Source organism: Amphiura filiformis, chromosome 14, assembly GCF_039555335.1.
Source record: "Amphiura filiformis chromosome 14, Afil_fr2py, whole genome shotgun sequence".
Classification (NCBI taxonomy): Eukaryota; Metazoa; Echinodermata; class Ophiuroidea; order Amphilepidida; family Amphiuridae; genus Amphiura; species Amphiura filiformis.
In genome coordinates this window covers 12,612,159-12,631,130 of record NC_092641.1, presented here as the reverse complement: position 1 = coordinate 12,631,130, position 18,972 = coordinate 12,612,159, and the positions used below count along the sequence as shown (strand labels likewise).

At 36.3% G+C, this 18,972-nt stretch overlaps 1 protein-coding gene across 1 annotated transcript in view; it reads right to left on the bottom strand.

Annotated features, from left to right (window-relative positions):
- Positions 1-14,565, bottom strand: part of LOC140169726 (uncharacterized) — a 35,049-nt gene extending 20,484 nt beyond the window's left edge. The window contains 3 exon segments of the mRNA XM_072193021.1: positions 2,308-2,428; positions 8,482-8,587; positions 14,360-14,565. Of these exon segments, the coding sequence (XP_072049122.1) occupies positions 2,308-2,428; positions 8,482-8,587; positions 14,360-14,468 (336 nt within the window). The 5' untranslated portion in view covers positions 14,469-14,565.
- Between the last annotated feature and the right edge of the window lie 4,407 nt (positions 14,566-18,972).

Below are 18,972 nucleotides of genomic sequence, written 5' to 3'. Positions count from 1 at the left end.
CCCTGGTAAACCCTGCCATGCGTTAAAATGACATCTGTGGTCAATAATTTGCAAACTGCCTGCTTTTTGCTGATTCTCATTATTACAAAAGTAGGTCAAATTTTAAGGTTGGTCCGACCAATTTTGAACACTTGCACCACCAACATTTTGACATGCCGAGAGAAATACCCTGTCATATTAACATAAATTGAAGCGTAAAGCTGTATGGATTTCCAAGATAGTGATGGATTGATGGTAATGAATTCTACAACCCTAAAATAGCATCTTTTATACAATCTGCAAACTTACGATGCAGAATTCATCCTACCTAATTCCACTTCAATGAATTGGACATCTCCTGAACATAATTCTTGTTGAATAGCTACATTTTTTTTTTGAGGATTTATTATGCCAATTACCCTCAAATTTGTAAACAACAGTGAAATCATACAGTATGCAGTGATAATATGAGATGAGCAGGGACTTTCCTCAAACCAGCCCAAACTGGTTACACTTGTGAGAAGTTGCAATCATACTTCCGGTATTGCAATCTCTCTAATCCACGCTTGGTCTAAAGATGTGTGAATGCGATCTCTCTTACCATTGCTCACCTAGGTGTGATTTTAGTATAACAAGACCTTTGCTCGCATTCCTCAGGAATAAATACGGAGCAATCCTAGACATACATTTTATGCCAAAATCAGATCATATTGGATCAACTTTTGTCAATCGACAAAACTTAATCGCGATCAACATGTATACGGTTCCCCTTTCTGGATCCTCACAATTGATATTACTGAGGCTATATCAAAATTGCTCTGTCCATTCAAATGGAGAAAAATCCACTTTTCAATTCAGGTAATTAGTAAGGACTGTCGAAAGTGTCGATATATCGATAATAATCAATAATCAATAAATCTACTATCCAATCAATATCAATATGAATTGTCGATAATGATAAAAGTATCAAAAAATCAGAAAAAAAGGACTTTTTTCTGATTTTTTGATACTTTTATATTTTTTTTTAAATTGTGCAATTGGTCGCATGTCACAAATAGGTCACCCAAAAATGGAGGAGCCGTAACATGAAAATGCTTTCTTCACACTTCAAGTTTGGTTTATTCTAAAAGTATAGTACCTATTGTGGAAAGTTTGGTGTCATTTTGTAGATAATTATGTTCTTTGTCAAATACAAAAAACCCCAAGTCAATTGGACAACTACTTTGAGATTTATATGTCAATATGTAAGATGTGTCAATGGGGGAGCCGGGGCTGGGGAGCCGGGGCGGGGGAGCCCCATAGGGTTGTACACAAAATTGTGAAAATATGGCAAACTTCAAACCTTTGTATCTTAAAAAGTACAACTAGCATGGACCACAAATTGCACATATATCATCCTGGATTGTAGATCTACCTCATAGTAGATCAACTGTAACAAAAGATGTAACTAATTAATTGTCTAATTAAATGCTAATTAAGACAGTTTTTCCTATATGTTACTGTACAAAGTGTACATGTAATGCTCTGACATTTCTAAATGGCCCATCTTTGGCCCGAGTCATCCTGTTTATTCAAAAGTACACATATTTTTAAGGAAATTTGATGAGGAATTCAATTATGCTATTAGTTTTAGTGACAGAAATGGAGGAAAGAAGTTTTGATTGATAAATGTCATAAAAATTGTAAAATTATTTTACAATTTTTGACCACCCTGTATGTTTAACACAAGGGATACCAAACTCTTTCTTCCTAATTTGTTTGAAGGGCCTATGAAATGTCTTTCTGAATCCATATTTATTTTGAGCTACATAGCTTTCAGAAAAGAAAAATATGGGGTTCACTGTGACAAGAAAGGTGCTAATTTTGTTGATGTTCCACCCTGTATATTTCTTACCCACCCTGTATTATGATGTTATATTTTGTTGATTTGGCATCCTTGTAATATAAGCTTTCCAGAAATATATACTTATAATGGTCTAAAATGTATTTATTAAAAGTTGTGTTGAAGTGAATCACAATTGGTGATATTTTCCTCATTTTACATTATGTTACACAAAAGATGACCAATTCATGACATGCGACCAATTGTCTTTCCATGCCAGCTAAGAATGAAAAAACTGAGGGATGAACTAAGTCTAATAGCATGTAGTTATCATGTATCATGGATTTTGTAGAAGATACATACGAGTAAAATTGGGAGGAAAATGTATTTTATCGATTTTTATCGATATTGAGTGGCCAATATATCTTTTTTTTTATCCTGACATCGACGGTCCTTAGTGATTAGCCTTCATTTTTGCACTACGTCCAATTGACTGATGACCTTACCAGTTTGGCATTGATGCAGCTTGGTATGATCTCCCCAAGCTTGATGATACCAATGTTGATTTTACACTTCCTCCTCCTCTCAATCTCATTGTGAGAATCACGCTTCTGTTTGGCATTCGGGCTGTGAATAGCAAAAAAAGGGAAGAAATGTTCAAGAAAATTATTCTGATATGTTCAAGTGTCTGATGTTTGATTGAAATGTTTCAGAATTTTGTGAAAGCAGCTACACCAACAATTCTTAGACAATAAAACTGGGAGCGAAAATTATTGTACTTCAGTATTCTGATGTGTTCAAGTGTATGAAATTCGATATAATGTTTCAAAACTTTGTATGATGTCTTTTACCAACCATTTAGACAATAAACCTTGGGGCAAGCACCCAATTTTAAATTTTTTTACAAAATCCTGAAAACAAACAAAACAATAACAACATCATACATGTACCTTTTGTGCAGTACCGTACCGTCAGTGGCCACACTATGAGGTGGGAAGGGGCAAGGGAGCATTTCCCCAAAAAAATTTTCTTTCCCCACCCCAGTTTTTCCCACACTTCTACTACACCTTTTCCACAAAATTACACAAATTTCCACCTTTTCCAGCAATTTTGTGCAAAATTTTGCCCCCCGATATTCACCCCCCCCCAATTCCTGGTGCCGCCACTGAGTACAGTATAAGAAAATTAGTCACATAATGTAAACATGACTTCTCTTCAATTTCATCACATTATCAACTTTTAGTCAAACAAAAATTTATCGCGATAGACGATAATAACATTATCGTGAACATGCCTAGGTACTACACCCCTTCACTGAAATTCAGTGATTAAAGACAAGTGGTTCATCATATATAATGTTAAGAAATGAGGTACGGTACACTCTAGTGGCACCTCTTTTCTTTTCATAAATAACATACCGCTAGTCTTGAGTCAGTGAAATTCCAGTGTAGTAACTGGATTCCTTTATAACTTTTGTTACCAGTGTGTTATTACGTTTTGAGAAAAATGCAAAAATAGTCACAAATTTATCAAGGGGTGTAATCACTGTCTGTCCACTTCTCACCTTTCATCTCTATGGCAATGGCACCTGTTCTCTGCCTCCTTCCCAGATAAATGAAGTTCAATACCTAAATCCTCGTACAACTTATCCCACATGATCATATCATCACCACCCTGCACACAACGCCCACATCTTGCACCAACTAACAGCAAAATGCCACATAACTATACTAACAAACCTAGCAATGACTATTCATAAAAATTGCGCGTTTGTTCCTAAACCTATTTGCAAATTCATTAAAAAACACATCCCGTCTTTTTTATTACTATTATTATTCCATACATGTATGCACCGTGCACTTCCCCTTCCTCCTAAATCTACCTCAATTGATTTTTATTCAATAAAATTTAATCAATTGACTGGAAATGGCAAAATATTGTCAGCGTAGATGGTGAAACCTGTGTCTTTAAAGGTACAATATGAGGTCATTCATTCACAGAGTATGTGAAAAAATAAATTTAAAAAAAAGAAGGGGAGGAAGTTTACCGGTACATTATGTACGGTATTCAATCCCTTGAATGACAAATACCACAAGCCACAACTTCATTAGACTGCGCTGCATTCCTTTTTTTCTTTTTCTTTTTTTTTTTTGATAAACAATTCATGTATACGTTTTCATGCATGAAACCATTTAAAATCTATGACGAAACACATCACAGTGACTGCCCTGCCCAGAGAAAAAAGGACTGCGGTAGTTGGATATGACCTGTGTGACCCACCATATCTTAACACATAGACTCAACCTCTTTCATCTCGAATCTGAGATGAATGTTAATGAAGTAAAAATCAATGTGGGTGGTAAATCTTAACCAATAACAGATAGGCAAGCATACATGTTTATGCATTAGCCCAACCCACTGTGTTCACTGAACCCAACCCACGTGGGATAGCTGATCATAGCTCTATCTGGGTCAGGTAAACGTTTATTCAGATTTCATTTGACAGCTTAACCATCGCGTATACGTGCGCGACGTCAAGCGTATACATTGGACCTTGTGCAAATAATATGCGCTGGACGGCTATTCAAACGGCTTAATTGGTAAAAACCACAGGATGTGCATAAACAGCCAAGACTGCATTTTTAATGAGGTAACATCATACCCACTATAGAGTGCATAGTTCATTGTTTATTCGAAATACAGTAGACCAGTTTTCTCATGGATATCTGATTATCTGAGCTGTTGAATCAGAACAGGAATGATGAGTTTTCCAGTTCAGAGAGATTAATTTAGGGAATGATAAATTAAACTGGTCTACTACAGTAGACTACAACTTCATGTACCTGGTACAGTTGAATAATGTTCATAAATAAATTTACATTATTTGTTCTACCTACACCCAATTCCAGAAAAATACATTAATTTTTTGAGACTACAAATATCAATCCTAATTAAATTCATTTAGTACGGTACTAATTTACTGGCAATAGAAGTTAAATTTCACTATTTGGCCAAATTTATTCCAAAAACATACATTTTTAGGGTGTTTTCCCATGCTGTGACAATCAAGTCAAGACTTTTTTAAACTTGTATAAAATCTAATTTCAATAAATACATTCTAATTTTTGGAAAAGACATGACAATAATAAAAAAAGTAACACGAAAAAAATGAAAATTTCAGCAAAATTTCAGCATATACGATATTTTGAATGATAAAGACTTATCAAGTCTTTGATATTTGGGTTATTCCATCATGTAATTTTACACGAAATTATTAGGGTTAGGGTTAAGGTTAGGGTTAGGATTAGGGTTATGATTAGGATTAGGCTTAGGATTAGGCTTAGGGTTAGGATCAGGGTTAGAGTTAGTCAGTTAGGATTAGCTTACACAAAATAATTACATGAAGGATCGACCAATATTTGTGACTCCATTGTCAAAAAACATGCCAAAAAATGCATGATTCTTTTTTTTAAAACAACTTGTAAAATAGTGAACTTTCTTGTATCTCCATTAGTATTGAATGATTAGGAATGAGCTACCTGTATTCATTTGGCAGAACTTGATAATATTTTTTAATTAATCCCATAAAAGTGCTGTATTTTTCTGAAATGGGGAGTACATTTGAACGTGTACATGTATTATATTCTGTATTTTAATTAATTCTTTTGTGACTTGTTTACATGTATTTACATTCAAGAAATTTATTAAACTGTGAAACTGAATATATGATACTGCCGATGCAAACATTTCAGAAGGAAACCGTAATACAATTTACATGCACAGCCATTATATGTAGTAAGAATACATACGACATCGCATAAAAATTTTTTAATTTCATGCACCGAATTTGGGCTAATTAGTACCTTATCCTACAAGGTAGATCCTCAGAGAGCTTTCCATTTAGCACTTCCAGTCACTTACTTTTTTGCAGGAAACTGGGTCACTCAAAAATAAACTAAATAATTAAATCATATGTACACACAAAAAAAAACTGGCTTCCATTGATTAATTTTACATTAATATTTCATCAATATTTCAGGTATATTTTACTAACCATAACACCCTGAAGGAAGAAACATTGGCTACGGTGTCATTTGGTTTGATACAGGGTGTGTAGATTTGTGAAAAATATTTGCATGCCCATTTTTAATTTTTGCCAAGAAAGTGCTATGGACTTTCAACATTTTCTATCATGAGAAACCCCATTGACTTTATACATGTACAGGGAGTGGTTTTGACACTATAAAAATAAGCCTTGTTCAGTAAAATTGGAAAATGTTTTGAAATGGATACATGTACTTTGTTTACATGGTTTTCTCCTCTTTGTAGAACTGCTTTTTGATCATTTTATTACGGTACATTTACTAAATACTATTGGTGGTGTTATTTTTATTGGCCAGTAGTATTTTTAGGTAAACTGATTTTAAAGCACATTATACATACTGTACTGTAGTATTACAGTTCACAGTTTCAGGTCATGCATGTACTGTCCTCGAATAGTCGCCCTTCAAATAAATGCCCCCACCACTTTTTTCAACCAAGATGTTTCAAAAATGCTGATATTTCCATGCTATCTTGTGAAGTAAGCTTATAAAGGTGCATACATGTTCGCTAATGGCATCGGTAATTGGTAAAAATCTGGCAATAAACCCGGAAGTCGTCGTTCCTAAGGTAATAATTCGTCATTTCAGCTTGGGTTTTCAGCTTACCTAATGATTAAATGGGAATTGTCGTTCTAAAAGTGACCTTTAATAAACACCCCCTTTTTGAAAATGCAACAGGGGGGGCGACTATTCAAGGAAATATGGTATGCATGTGCAACATTGGAGTTATATTGAGCGCAATTTCTGTTTCATGCACATATTTTGGGGGGGGTCTTTGGGGGCGCCAGCCTCCCAGGGTCAAAGTAGGGGCGGCAAAAAGCGAAGGCGGCGGAAGAAGAAGAAGCGGCACAAACAGGGCGGCAAAAAGCGAAGGCGGCAAAAGCAATTAGCAAAGAAAAAGGGCGGAAAAAGTTAAAAACCATAAAAAAATTTTTAAAAAGGATGCTTTTAGGTCGCTAGCGCCTAAAATCCTTTTTTTTTTCTCTTTACTTTTTCAAACGACCGTGAAAAAAATTGGTCAACCTTTTCGGGCTGTTAAGGAAGGGGCGGCAAAATTGTTTCTCCTTCAGCCCCCCGGGGTTGGGGCCACGGTACACCACTGTGTTTGATAAATTTACAATACATAAATCAAAACTTTAACTATGACAATACACTACATGTGTATTGTCATAGCTTTAACTATGTCATAACTTTAACTATGACAATACACTACATTTTACATGTAGAGCAATCAAGCATGCACTACAACTACATACAAGATAAATTAACATTTTAAATAACTGACTCTTGAGGCTACATTTGTAGTCAGGTGATTCTGTAGCAGATTATCATAAGGCAGATTGTTCCAGAGTCTCGGTCCAAAGACGCTGAAAGATCTGTCATTTATGTATGTTTTAATTTTATCTTAGGAATGACACAGCGAATAAAGTCCTACATTGTATGCCTTGTAATGTTGGATTTCGCATTGGCACTGGCAGATTCAAATTGAAATTATTCAGTGCATTTCACGGTTGCATTGCCAGCGAATGGGTAAATCGCCCTTCTACGCATGTGTATACACCCGCGGTATTAGGTTAGCACACTCAATTCAAAACAGCCACTGTAAAATCCAACATGCATGTTACTCTCAACTTGAGACGAGACGTACACAATATAGCTGGGCCTTCAGTACATGTAGATAGAATTACAGGGACTGCCTTTTGAGGAGAGCGAGAGCAATCAGCACTCCTTAAATCTGATCTAGGAGAGTGATTTTTAGCTCTACTTAGTTGACAATTCTCTCCTTACATTCTATTGTAAATGCTCGAAACAGCTCTCATTGAAGGCTCCAGAAGAACTATAATGCTCTCAGTGTTATAGCTAGCCCAAGTTGAGTGCCGGCAAATTTTACTATCCAATTAGAGGACTGGCTCGGGGGACAATCTTTTTAGCAAACACAAGGGATCGGGGAAACATTTGTGGGAATTTTTTTTTATTTAGTGCCAGCTGGCGCCGGTCCGTGCCGGTTACCCCAGACCGGCATGGCTATAACCCTGATTGCTCTCCTGCAAATTCCAAAAGACAGTCCCTGGAATTAATGGGGTAGCCATGCAATCCGAGAGGTCCCAGACCTTCAGTCACTTCAGTGTCTTCCTTGTTTAAAAATGAGCTCACTAAAAATTAAAAAGTCCATTGCTTTGGTGGGGCCTAACAGAAAGCCAGTGTGCAGTGTAGATATGCTGTAATTAACCCTAACACTAGGCCTACTATCCATGTCAACAATACAAAACACTACAGCACGAAGCAAGACCATGCATCACACATAATCCGATTGACAATCCTGACAAACTACATGTACGCATAAAAACATTGGCCGGGTAATGGTCACACAGCGGATATACCGAGGGGTCGGTGGGTCAAATCCTGGGTGAGGAAAATAAGTTTTCTCATCATCCTCTTTCTTCCTTACATCTTTCTTTCCTTCCACTTAGGCAAAAAGCAGAGACAGAGTTGGGGTTAATGGAAAACAAATTTAGCACCATCAAATTGACTTAATTTAAGTGCCCTGGGTGCTTACATGGAATGAATACTACTTACAGTTTTTCTTTGCTCTCCGTAGCCTGTCCCTCAGTGTTTGATGCCGTGTCTAACGCCATGTCAAGTGGAGCAAGAGTTGTTAAGATGCACTGCTGCTGAGGCATATCTGAAAAAAAAAAAAATTGATAAACAAAAACAAGCACAACTAATTTATAAGTTGCCAACTCTGAATCGTGATTAATATTAGTTGGGTTGCATGCCAGTGTAGGTACATGTAGGAAAAAATGTGTAAATCAAACAGTTTGGAGAACATTAAAAAAATTTTCAAGAAAGTGCAAATTTGACTTGATCCCCAGTGATACCTTTGTAGTTGTACCCCCTCCGGCAATGTCCGAAATAAGGAAAATATGGAGGTTGTCCCAAGGATAACTAAAGCATAAATTCTGCTTGTCCTCATTACAGTTTTGTTGTCCCCAAAATGTGTCGTATTTTTGAGTGCAAAAAAAATCAAGTTTGTTTGATGTCTTTTGTTCTGGAAAATCCGTAGCCACAAATTGCTAAACCTCTGCAAGCTTCAAAATTCACCATTCTGATATTAATGCGGATCTCAAGGCAAGCACTGCCAGTCCCCATTGAGTTTAAAACTCAGTGAAATGGTTAATTAAAAATATTTAGAACTGGACATGCTGAACAAGTGGACATCACATCATATTATAATGTGCTAGCAGTGTGGTCTATAGATCTCACTTAAATACAAATTACAATCAAACATGACGTCAAAAGTCACAATTTAATGTCAAGTTTTAAATTTTATAAATCATGATTTTGGAGGTAAAATATAGTGGTTGTTCAGGGGATAAGTACATAGCTCAATATGGTTGTCCCCAGTGATTTTTGGACAAGAGGACAAGAGGATTTAAGTGCTTATTTCGAACACTGGTTCACAGGGACAAAATTACCCAAAAATTACAGCCTTTGTCTCGCACATTGAGGCACTTTCTCACGGCCCAAGGTATGTATGTAGCACTAAATTCACAAACCAAATCCTAATATCTCACAGGGCGTCAAAATATTGTTGATAAAAAGTGTTTTCTCCTAGTCCCCAGGTCTGCATGACAGAAGCTTTTTTAGAAGTCGACTAATCGCCACCCAAATAGTCGCGACTAAAAATTTGCTTACGGTAGGGCAGTGGGGATGGTACATTGTACATGTTGGTTTAGTGAGGCTAGTGGGGTCACGGTGTGGTATAGTGATTTTATGGGTGGTGGTGGTAGAGTTAAGGTGGTGGGGTAGGTTCATGAGGGTAGTGGGGTAAGGGTGGAGATATGGTACATGTAGGTTGGTAAGATAGGGTGTGGTGGGGTAAGGGTGGTTGTGGCAAGGGTGTCCCTATTCAGTATTCACCCTGTATTAGGTGACATTTACCTGAAAAATATTTTAAAAATTACTAAATAATCTTATAGTCTTTTAGAGAAAGTTGTAGGACCTAACAGACTAGGTACCGATACCGTACTGGTGAATTTTCAGCTCATTTTCTAAAATAGTGGCTGTGGGAGTAGGAAAGTTTTGACCACCCCGTGTTTTAGAACCTTTTTTAGATAATTTTATTTTGGACACCCTGTATCCTAATTTAATATTTATTCTTTCACATTTGCTGAACCATTTTCTAAACACGTTTTGATTGCTCTTTCAATCTGTGGAAATAAAAAAAAGTATTAACCAAATGAGAAAAATTGAGATTTCAAAAACTTTTCTCATTTTTGTCCCTATTCACCTAGCTGCGTCCCTATTCACCCCATTCTACGGGAAACAATAATAAATCCCAACATGTACCAGTAGTCAGTACCTCCTTCAACAAGAATGCACTCCATGGCATGTCATGTCAATTGCAGAAAAGTGTACAGCCCTCTCTAAAATGTGCTCACTGTTACCCAGCCAGGGCCAGGCGCAGGCTATTCATGTCCCCAATTCAGGCAATTGGCATGATTGGGTGTGGTAAACAAATTTGTGGTACTGGTTTTATGGGTCTTACATTTACATGTATGTGTACATGTACACATGTACACAGCCATTCTCATGGAATGGCTGTACCAAAGCAAATCTCTTGTTGTTTCAGCCAAGTCGGAGTCTATCTTGTTTACATGTACTGTACATTTCATCACAGATCAGAACATGACTTTCTACATACTGTACACCAGTGGTCTTACATGTTCATATTATGTACATTATTTAGAGTCCAAAGTTTTCTGTTTTACGGAAAAAAATCACGGAATCGGAGGTACAACATACGGAAAATGACATTTTTGTATTGTGACAAAATTGTTAAAAACAATCATAATTAAGGGGGTACTACACCCCTCGATAAATTTGTGTCTATTTTTGCATTTTTCTCAAAAACTAATAACACAGGGGTTGGTACGGTAACAAAAGTTATGTATACGGCCCATTTCACGGTTAGGCGCCACTTTTAGTGAAAAAAACTCGAAATTTTCAAAATGGATTAAATTTAATTTAATAGGGGTTTTCTTTTCCAAATAAGACCAGATTTTCATAAAATATCATTTCCCAGCTTAAATCTCGCTACTTCTTGAAGAAATTTATGATTTATTATCTCATGTTATGTAATTTTTTAACAAATTTGATCAATATTGAGTAGTGTATATTTATACTTTGACTGTCCAATACATATATCATAGATATTTAAAATAAACAAGTATGTCATACGCTCCCTTCTGACCAAATTTGGGCAAATTTTGTTGTGTAATGACAAATTTATGGCCACTTTAATGTAATTTTTGTGGTAAAAAGGGAAATTGACATGAAAAGGTTTACTCAACAATTTTAATAATCAATGAATGACTCTGATATTGCACAGCTTTGAAGGTCATAATATGGGTAATGTTCACAAATAATATCAGCCAGTTTGAAAACACAGGTCAAATTCAAGATTCTGATGTTTGTGCAATTTTGGATGTGACTGATGTCAATGTGAGCGGAAACCACACACTGTAAAGCAGAGTATGTTTCAGAAAATAATGATTCAAAGAGTTTTCACACACTCAGTGAATTAAATGGGATATATTGAAACATATGTACCTGTGTTAGTGTTCATTTTAAAACATTGTTTACAATTTATAGAAGTGGATGTGACATTTTCAATTGTGAACGGAATGTTTCATTATGATAAACAGTTTGCTTGTCAAAAATATAAGCTTTGGGCACTTCAAACACATATATTTTGTGAGTTTCTATTGAATTGAGCAATGCTAAAACGTTTTTCCTGACCCTTTATATTTTTGACAAGCAAAATGTTTATAATTTACTGAAATGTTCCGTTCACAATTGAAAATGTCACATCCGCTTCTGTAAATTGTATACAAAACTGTCCTCTAAAGACAAAGACAAAGCTTTGAAATAATCATATATGACATGTACAAAATAATAAACCTATTTTAGAAAGTCAAATATCATGTTGTTTAAGTATTTTGGCCTAAAAACTACTAATTTTGAGGATGTGACATGTGAGCGGAAATTGAAGCTTTTTGGGTCTCCTGTCACAATTAAAGAAGGCATACTGAATTAAAGATTTGTTGTGCCTTTTGATCCCCCACAAACCTGTAATGAAATAACTTCAAACTGGCATCCTAGTCCCATTCCTGTCTTAGTTCTTTGAAGAAACTATTTTGGATGTGACAGGTACCATGGATGTGACACATGTGAGCGGAAACTTTGAAATGACATCTGCAAGCTAAGTTGATGAAGGAGTTTTCATTAAATGGTGTCATTAGATAGCTCATAGCAGGAGATTTTTAAAAAATCAAGGAGAAAAAATTCTGCCACATTTTGTTAATAAATTATACTATTTGGAAAATTAATCGGATGTGACAAAATTGTGAACGGAATTTGTTGGCAAAAATTCAAAATATTGCTGTATCTACATATTAAGAGCAACAAGTGTAATTTGTTCAACAAATAGTAACAAGACTCTGAACTTTACTAAAACACACTAGTTTGCCATTCATGTAAAGTATTAGTCGATCTATTCCACATTGAATAAGGTACATAGATGTGAGCGGAAAATGTCACATCCGAATTCAGAAATTTAAATGGTTCTCATGCTAGTTTAACTGACAACTAATACTTTGTTCATGTATGGCTGTATAGTGCAACTTGTTCACTACATAAAAACAACAAAAGCAGCTGGTAGGCTCAACATAGTTAAAAGTGGCAGCATTGGAAAATAAATGTCTGTTTCCAGGTTGCTAGTGAAATGTGGTTTTTTGACCACTTCTGACCCCTGTGCGCCCTGAAAGATAAAACTAGAAAGGCCGATTAAGCTAATGGAGGTAGGCCCTACAGAGACAATGAAAAATCACCAACAGTAAATTCTGTAACCCCATTATTTTTTACACACCAGGCCAGATATGTTGAAAATCAAAAAGTGGCGCCTAACCGTGAAATGGGCCATACATACATGTAGGGGCAAGGAATCCAATTATTACACTGGAATTTCAGTGACCCAAGCCAAGCGGTTTGTTATTTATGACAAGAAATAAGGTACCGCTAGGATGTACCTTATTTCCGACCATACATGTATATAGTACATTAGTACTGAACCGCTTGTCTTGAGTCACTGAAATTTCGGTGTAGTAATTTGGTTCCTTGCCCCAATAATATACATAACTTTTGTTACCAGTGTGTTATTATTTTTTGAGAAAAATGTAAAAATAGTCACAAATTTATCACAGGGGTGTAGTACCCCCTATTAAGTTGTGTGTGTCAATTTCTATGATAAAAATACTGTTCATACATACATGTAACGGCGCGCGTGATGGGTTGAGAGCCGGGCATAAACAGCGGTTATGCCCGGTGGCCCGGATGTGCGATCACGGGGTAGGGAAAAGCGAAGGAAATTTACGGTTTTAATGATTTACTTGGCATTTTTTGTTATTATTTTGATGAAATAAGAAGCACAAAATGTTCTGGTATGTATGAGCGGGGTCCATGCATACATTTTCATGACTAAGCGGTTGTTTATGCCCTCGGGCCGCTCGCCCCTCGGGCATAAACAACCGTTTAGTCATGAAAATATATGAATGAACCCCTAAATCATTTAATAATACCGAAATACATAAACTACCACTTGAGGCATGAACACCCTATATCCAGGCCTTGTCTTTTGAGGCGAGTGAGAGTGATCACTCGCCTAAAATGAAGCTGAGGAGAGCTTTTTATCACTCGCCTACATTTGGTGTAATTAATACAAGTGATTAAAATCACTCACCTACAGCTCACACCTGGCAAGTTTTGAGGAGAGTGACATGATTTGTCACTTGCCAGGCAGTAATTTTCAAAAGACCAAGCAAGGCCTGTATATCCCTCCTAACATCGTAACAGTCGGCCTGGAATATTCTAATCAGGTCAGGGTATATTGATCTCGATATTGAATACGGTACTTTACGGAATTACGGTGACATTAATATCATTGTTCATATTAATTATAATACATGAATATATTTTAAGCTTTACAAATTTTACAACACGGATTACAACACGGAAAATGAATTTTAGAAAACAGTGAACTTCGGACCCTACATTATACTCATATGCCTGTACAGTAATTCACAGAATGGCATTGAGCCAACGTTGAACGTACAGAGCCAACTTCTTGAATGAAGTTCTGCTCTGCTGCGTGTGTTTACAAATTTTCAAAAAATAATTTTGTGAAGAAGTCGGTAAGCTTAATGACATTCTGATCCCCTAAGAAATTAATTTCTAACGCTAAAAATATATCATAACAATGCGAGACAAACTCGAACTCAGTTCCTATTCATCATGTGTTCATTAGTTTATGCTATTTGTTTATTTACATTGACAATAAAACATGACAGATGCGAGCATGCATGCATGACAGAACAATAAACATAGTAAAACTCACTGTCAACCTCTCCATTCACGTATTTTGTTGATGTGTTTGAACCCGTTTCCGTTCCACGATTCTCATCAGCTCCATCAGAGGCGTGTTGCGAAGTTTCTTCTGTGTCCATAATTACAAGAATAATAATCTATATAGTCTCCATTTGATTAAAATAACAGGAGAAATGTCTCCAAATGCGTCAATTCAGAAATTACTCTCACTGATTATTGTCCGCCATATTGAATATGACCTGCCTCGTTTTCACTCATGTCACTATTTTCAAAGCATTTCAATGAGACCACTTTAGATTTTTGTTTTTAATTTTGATATTATACTTATTCACTGAAGGGGGTAATTGTTGACTAAATTAATATATACTATGACCTAAATAATTTCTGGTGTATAATTTAGCAAAAATAATCTACAGAAAGAGACAGGGAGAATTTAACCTTAAAAGTCACTTTCCCGCTTTGAAATTAGTCTTAGAGTTATGATGTGCTAGAGAGGGCGCTATTTTCTATTAAAAAAATTTCACACCTGCAATGAAAACTGGTCCACTTTTCACCCCCGGGTTTTCACCCGGCTTTTCAATGAATCATAGCCTTTTTCAGAGTAGGACCCTATAAAAAATATTTAAAATAATGTGAAAAATTTTCTTTCAGGTTAATTAGTCAAATGGCTATTCACCTTGCCCTGTGATTTTTTTTTGTGGGTTAGGCGAACTAAGACAAGTTGTATTTTTATTGGCCCATTGGAAGTTTAGTGCGGAAAAAGTGGATGTTATTCAATTTTTATTGAGTAATGTTTAACAATAATTTGTTTATTGGTGAAAATTTCAAAACTTTTCTTTACCATCAACAGTAAGCAAACAAGACCTTCCAAGTTAGGCTATTCCATGATTTTATAGACATTTTAATGTCATAAAAAGTGGTAGGCCTATAGGCTATACTGCCATGGAGCATAGTTCTCCGTAGTAGTCCACTTGCCCATTGTGCAAAACTCTGATTTAATTAATGCATTATTTATTTTATAGATTTTCATATCTGAGTTTTTTAGTCACCGTGACCGTACTCCCCGTGATTAATAAATTGGTAGATTCTAAAATCAGAATTGTTCAGTATTGAAGTGCCATATCATAGTTGCATAAATTGCATTAGGCCCTAAGCCTACGTAGGCCTACCGTGAGCCTACCGGTAGCCTATACTGTCACTAAATTATAATTATATCTGCTTGTTTTTTATAACCATTTACTAATAGCCTATTTTGATGTAATTTCGAGTTCAACTGAATGCGTTCATCATGATTAAGCCTAATAACATAATTTTTTTTTATTTATGACTATGGCATAGGCATTAAATTGGTCTGAGCATGTTATAGAGTAGGCCTAGGGTAAACTACCGGTATATCAAACTGAGTTAGGCCTATAGCCTATAGTTTTCTTTGTATCTTATCAATGCATATGATGTTCAGGGAACTTTTATGTTGCATAGAAACTTGGTCAAAGTGTTTCTAATATTATTCAAATGTATAAAAAGTCAGTAGGGGCCTACCAGCTAGTAGGCCTACCGGTAGTGAATCCACCCTCTAAATTGCATATTTGCATTAATGAGCTAATTATGCAGATTATGGCGGCCAGCTAATTAATTATGCATAGGCTAAATTATCTCAAAGTTATCAGGAACACTTTGTCCAAGTTCCAATATTCTGTTAAATATTAATGTTATGAACATTTATGCATTGTTTTTTTTAATAGCAAAAATTGGTAAAAATGACTTATTTTTTATAATGAGTACTGTTAAGTCATATCAATTAGCTCATTAACAATATTGATTATTGTTAAAACGAATACAATTCAAAGAAATTTAGAATGTTTGCAGGCCAGCCGTATTCAAACAGTATGTCCGATTAGCTTCAAATAAAAGGCATGTTGATCAGTGTTCTTTGCCCTACTCAAAATGTTCTCATTTTTCCAGGAAAAAGTTCAACTTTCACCTCGCCGTCAAATTTTTGATAAAATTATTTTACCCAAAATCTGGCCTCCGGATCTGGCCCCGGTGAAAGTTGTAAAAACGAAGACAATTAGGCCATAGGGGCTATGCAATCATTATGAGCCCCGGGAAGGTAAAATAGGGGGGCAAAAGTTTGGCGAGCCGAAAGGCGGGAGCTAGCAATTTGGGGTATCTTTTAACCTTTTTAAAAAACGCTCTAAAAAGTAAAAGGGCTTAGGAAAACACTGCTCGCTGCGCTCGCAACATATATCTAGACCATTTAAGGTTTGCAAATGGGATCACAAAATTTGGCATGTGTAAAGGGGGGGGGGATTTTTGGCGGGCCGAGAGGGGGGCAGGCGATTTCGGCATGCAGGCCGAAAGGGGCATTGGTCGTAAAGCTGCATGGCCTATGTTTTAGATTCATCAAAACATCAATGTTTTTAATTTGGTCCGGACAATTTTGATCGGGTCCAGTATATTTCTTAGCGGCACAACCCTAAGGCGGCCCGTATCCATAGGCTGTTCCCTTGTGGCGTGTGCCCTTGTTCCGTGTTCACTTGTTCCCACGGATAGGCCTATCGTGACCTGCCACACAGACAACGAACCTTTGTTTTGCTTAGTGGCCGTATCCATAGGTTGTCTGTGTGGCAGGTCACATGGGAACAAGTGAACACGGAACAAGGGCACACGCCACAAGGGAACAGCCTATGGATACGGGGCCTAAACCAACCGGGCTTTATTTCACTCAAAATTTATCAAGGCATGAATGTGTATAGGGGGCCTGTAAGTTCAGATTTTATAAGACAAGATTTTTTAAATATTCATCCATGGTTATCATTTTATTTTGTTTAGGCCTACATTAATTATGTCATCAGGGTCATCAGTCATGCACTGTGATAATATAAATGGGCAAAAATGCATAAAATTCCCCCAGTTTCTCAGAAGCGGCACTAAGGGGCGGGCACTACGGTATTTCCCCCAGGCCTATTTATCTTACCCCGGCTCATCCCCCCATCCCCCACACACATAAGGCAAATATCCCAAAATTACAAAACAAATTACTTTTTGCGGCAATTTTGTGCAAAATTTGTTGATTTTGCCCCCTCCCCCCAAATTGACTCATGCCCCCATGCCCCCTCCGAAAAAAATGCCTGGTGCCCCCATTGCAGTTTCTTCGGAATTTCCGTACTAACTGAAAATTTGGAAAATGGAATTCTTTTAATTCTATAACATGAAAATCATTCAATAATGTTGTCCCTTTCAAGCATTCATGCAAAAAGACAACACGTAAATTAATGTTTCTTGTAAATAGGACTTGTAAAAGTTCCTTATGGAACTTTAACAGCTTGATGATCATGATGTTAAATACATCTAGTCTTCAGTTTGTTAATGGTGCCCTATTCATGTAATAAATTAATATCAAATGAGAAATCCTATTTTTCTCATTAACATATTGAAATTAGGAGTTCCAAATCGGTGTATTGGAAAAAAATAAGCAATATTGCAGTTAAAGGAGTATTTCGTGATCCTAGCATCCTTTATTTATGTCATTTTTCATTAGATATCCACTAAAAAAGCATATTCCCAAAATTTCAGTTGATTCCGATTTTGCGTTCGCGAGTTATGCATGATTAGGTGTATTACACTGATCCATAGACAATGCGTTGTAATTTCGTTCTGGTGCACCAGAACGAAATTCAAATTTCACGATATCTTTGCTAAACGAATTAATCTGCAAGAAATATTTTGTACATAAACATTAAATAGCCAGAGGTTTCCAGTGATAAAAAAATCTCAACTTTTTTTGAGAAAAGTGGGGGGATGAGGCTGTGGATCACGAAATGCCCCTTTAAATGGCTAAATTTGTCCAATTGTTTTTGCAGATTTGGTGTAAAGCTGAAGAAAAAGTGGGTCATTAATGATAATGACACTCTAAGAAAAATAATGGGCGGCATATTTGAAGAAAAACTTTTCCAGGGGGGGGGGGGGGGAAGCCTGGTTGGGGGGGGGCCCAAATCCACCAAACAAAAATTTTGCCGCCCCTTCCTGAAAAAGTGAAGAGCAAAAAAAAAAAAAAAAAAAAAAAAAAAAAAAGGATTATAGGCGCTAGCGCCCTAAAAGCAACACATTTTGATATATATATAGTATACCATTTTTCCCCTCCTCTCCCTCTCTCCTCCCTTTTTTCCTCTCTCTCTCCTTAGTTTTCCTTGCGCTAGGGGGCGGGGGCCCAAATAGCGCTAGGGGAAATTTCTCAACTTCTGAGGGGGGGGGGGGGGCAGAAGACATGAAAAAATGAAGTATGGCCTAAGAACGTTTTTATGTAATTTGGTGACTCCAGATCAGTACAGCTCAACTTACCGTACTTTGCCTAACCAGACAGTCCATGCCAAAATTGATACTACACCTTTACATTTCATCGAATCTCTTTTTGATGTCTGTCATTTTGAACATCATACTTGAAAGATGTATGCTATGTAGAAACTTTATTTTGCAATTTCATAATTTGCATATTATTAGCATATTTGCAAGAAAAAACATGAAAATCAATAAATACCTATATTTTTCACAATTTCAATATTTTATTAGAAATTAAGCATGTAGGCCATTTGTTATGACTTGATGAATGAAACTGTTAGACAG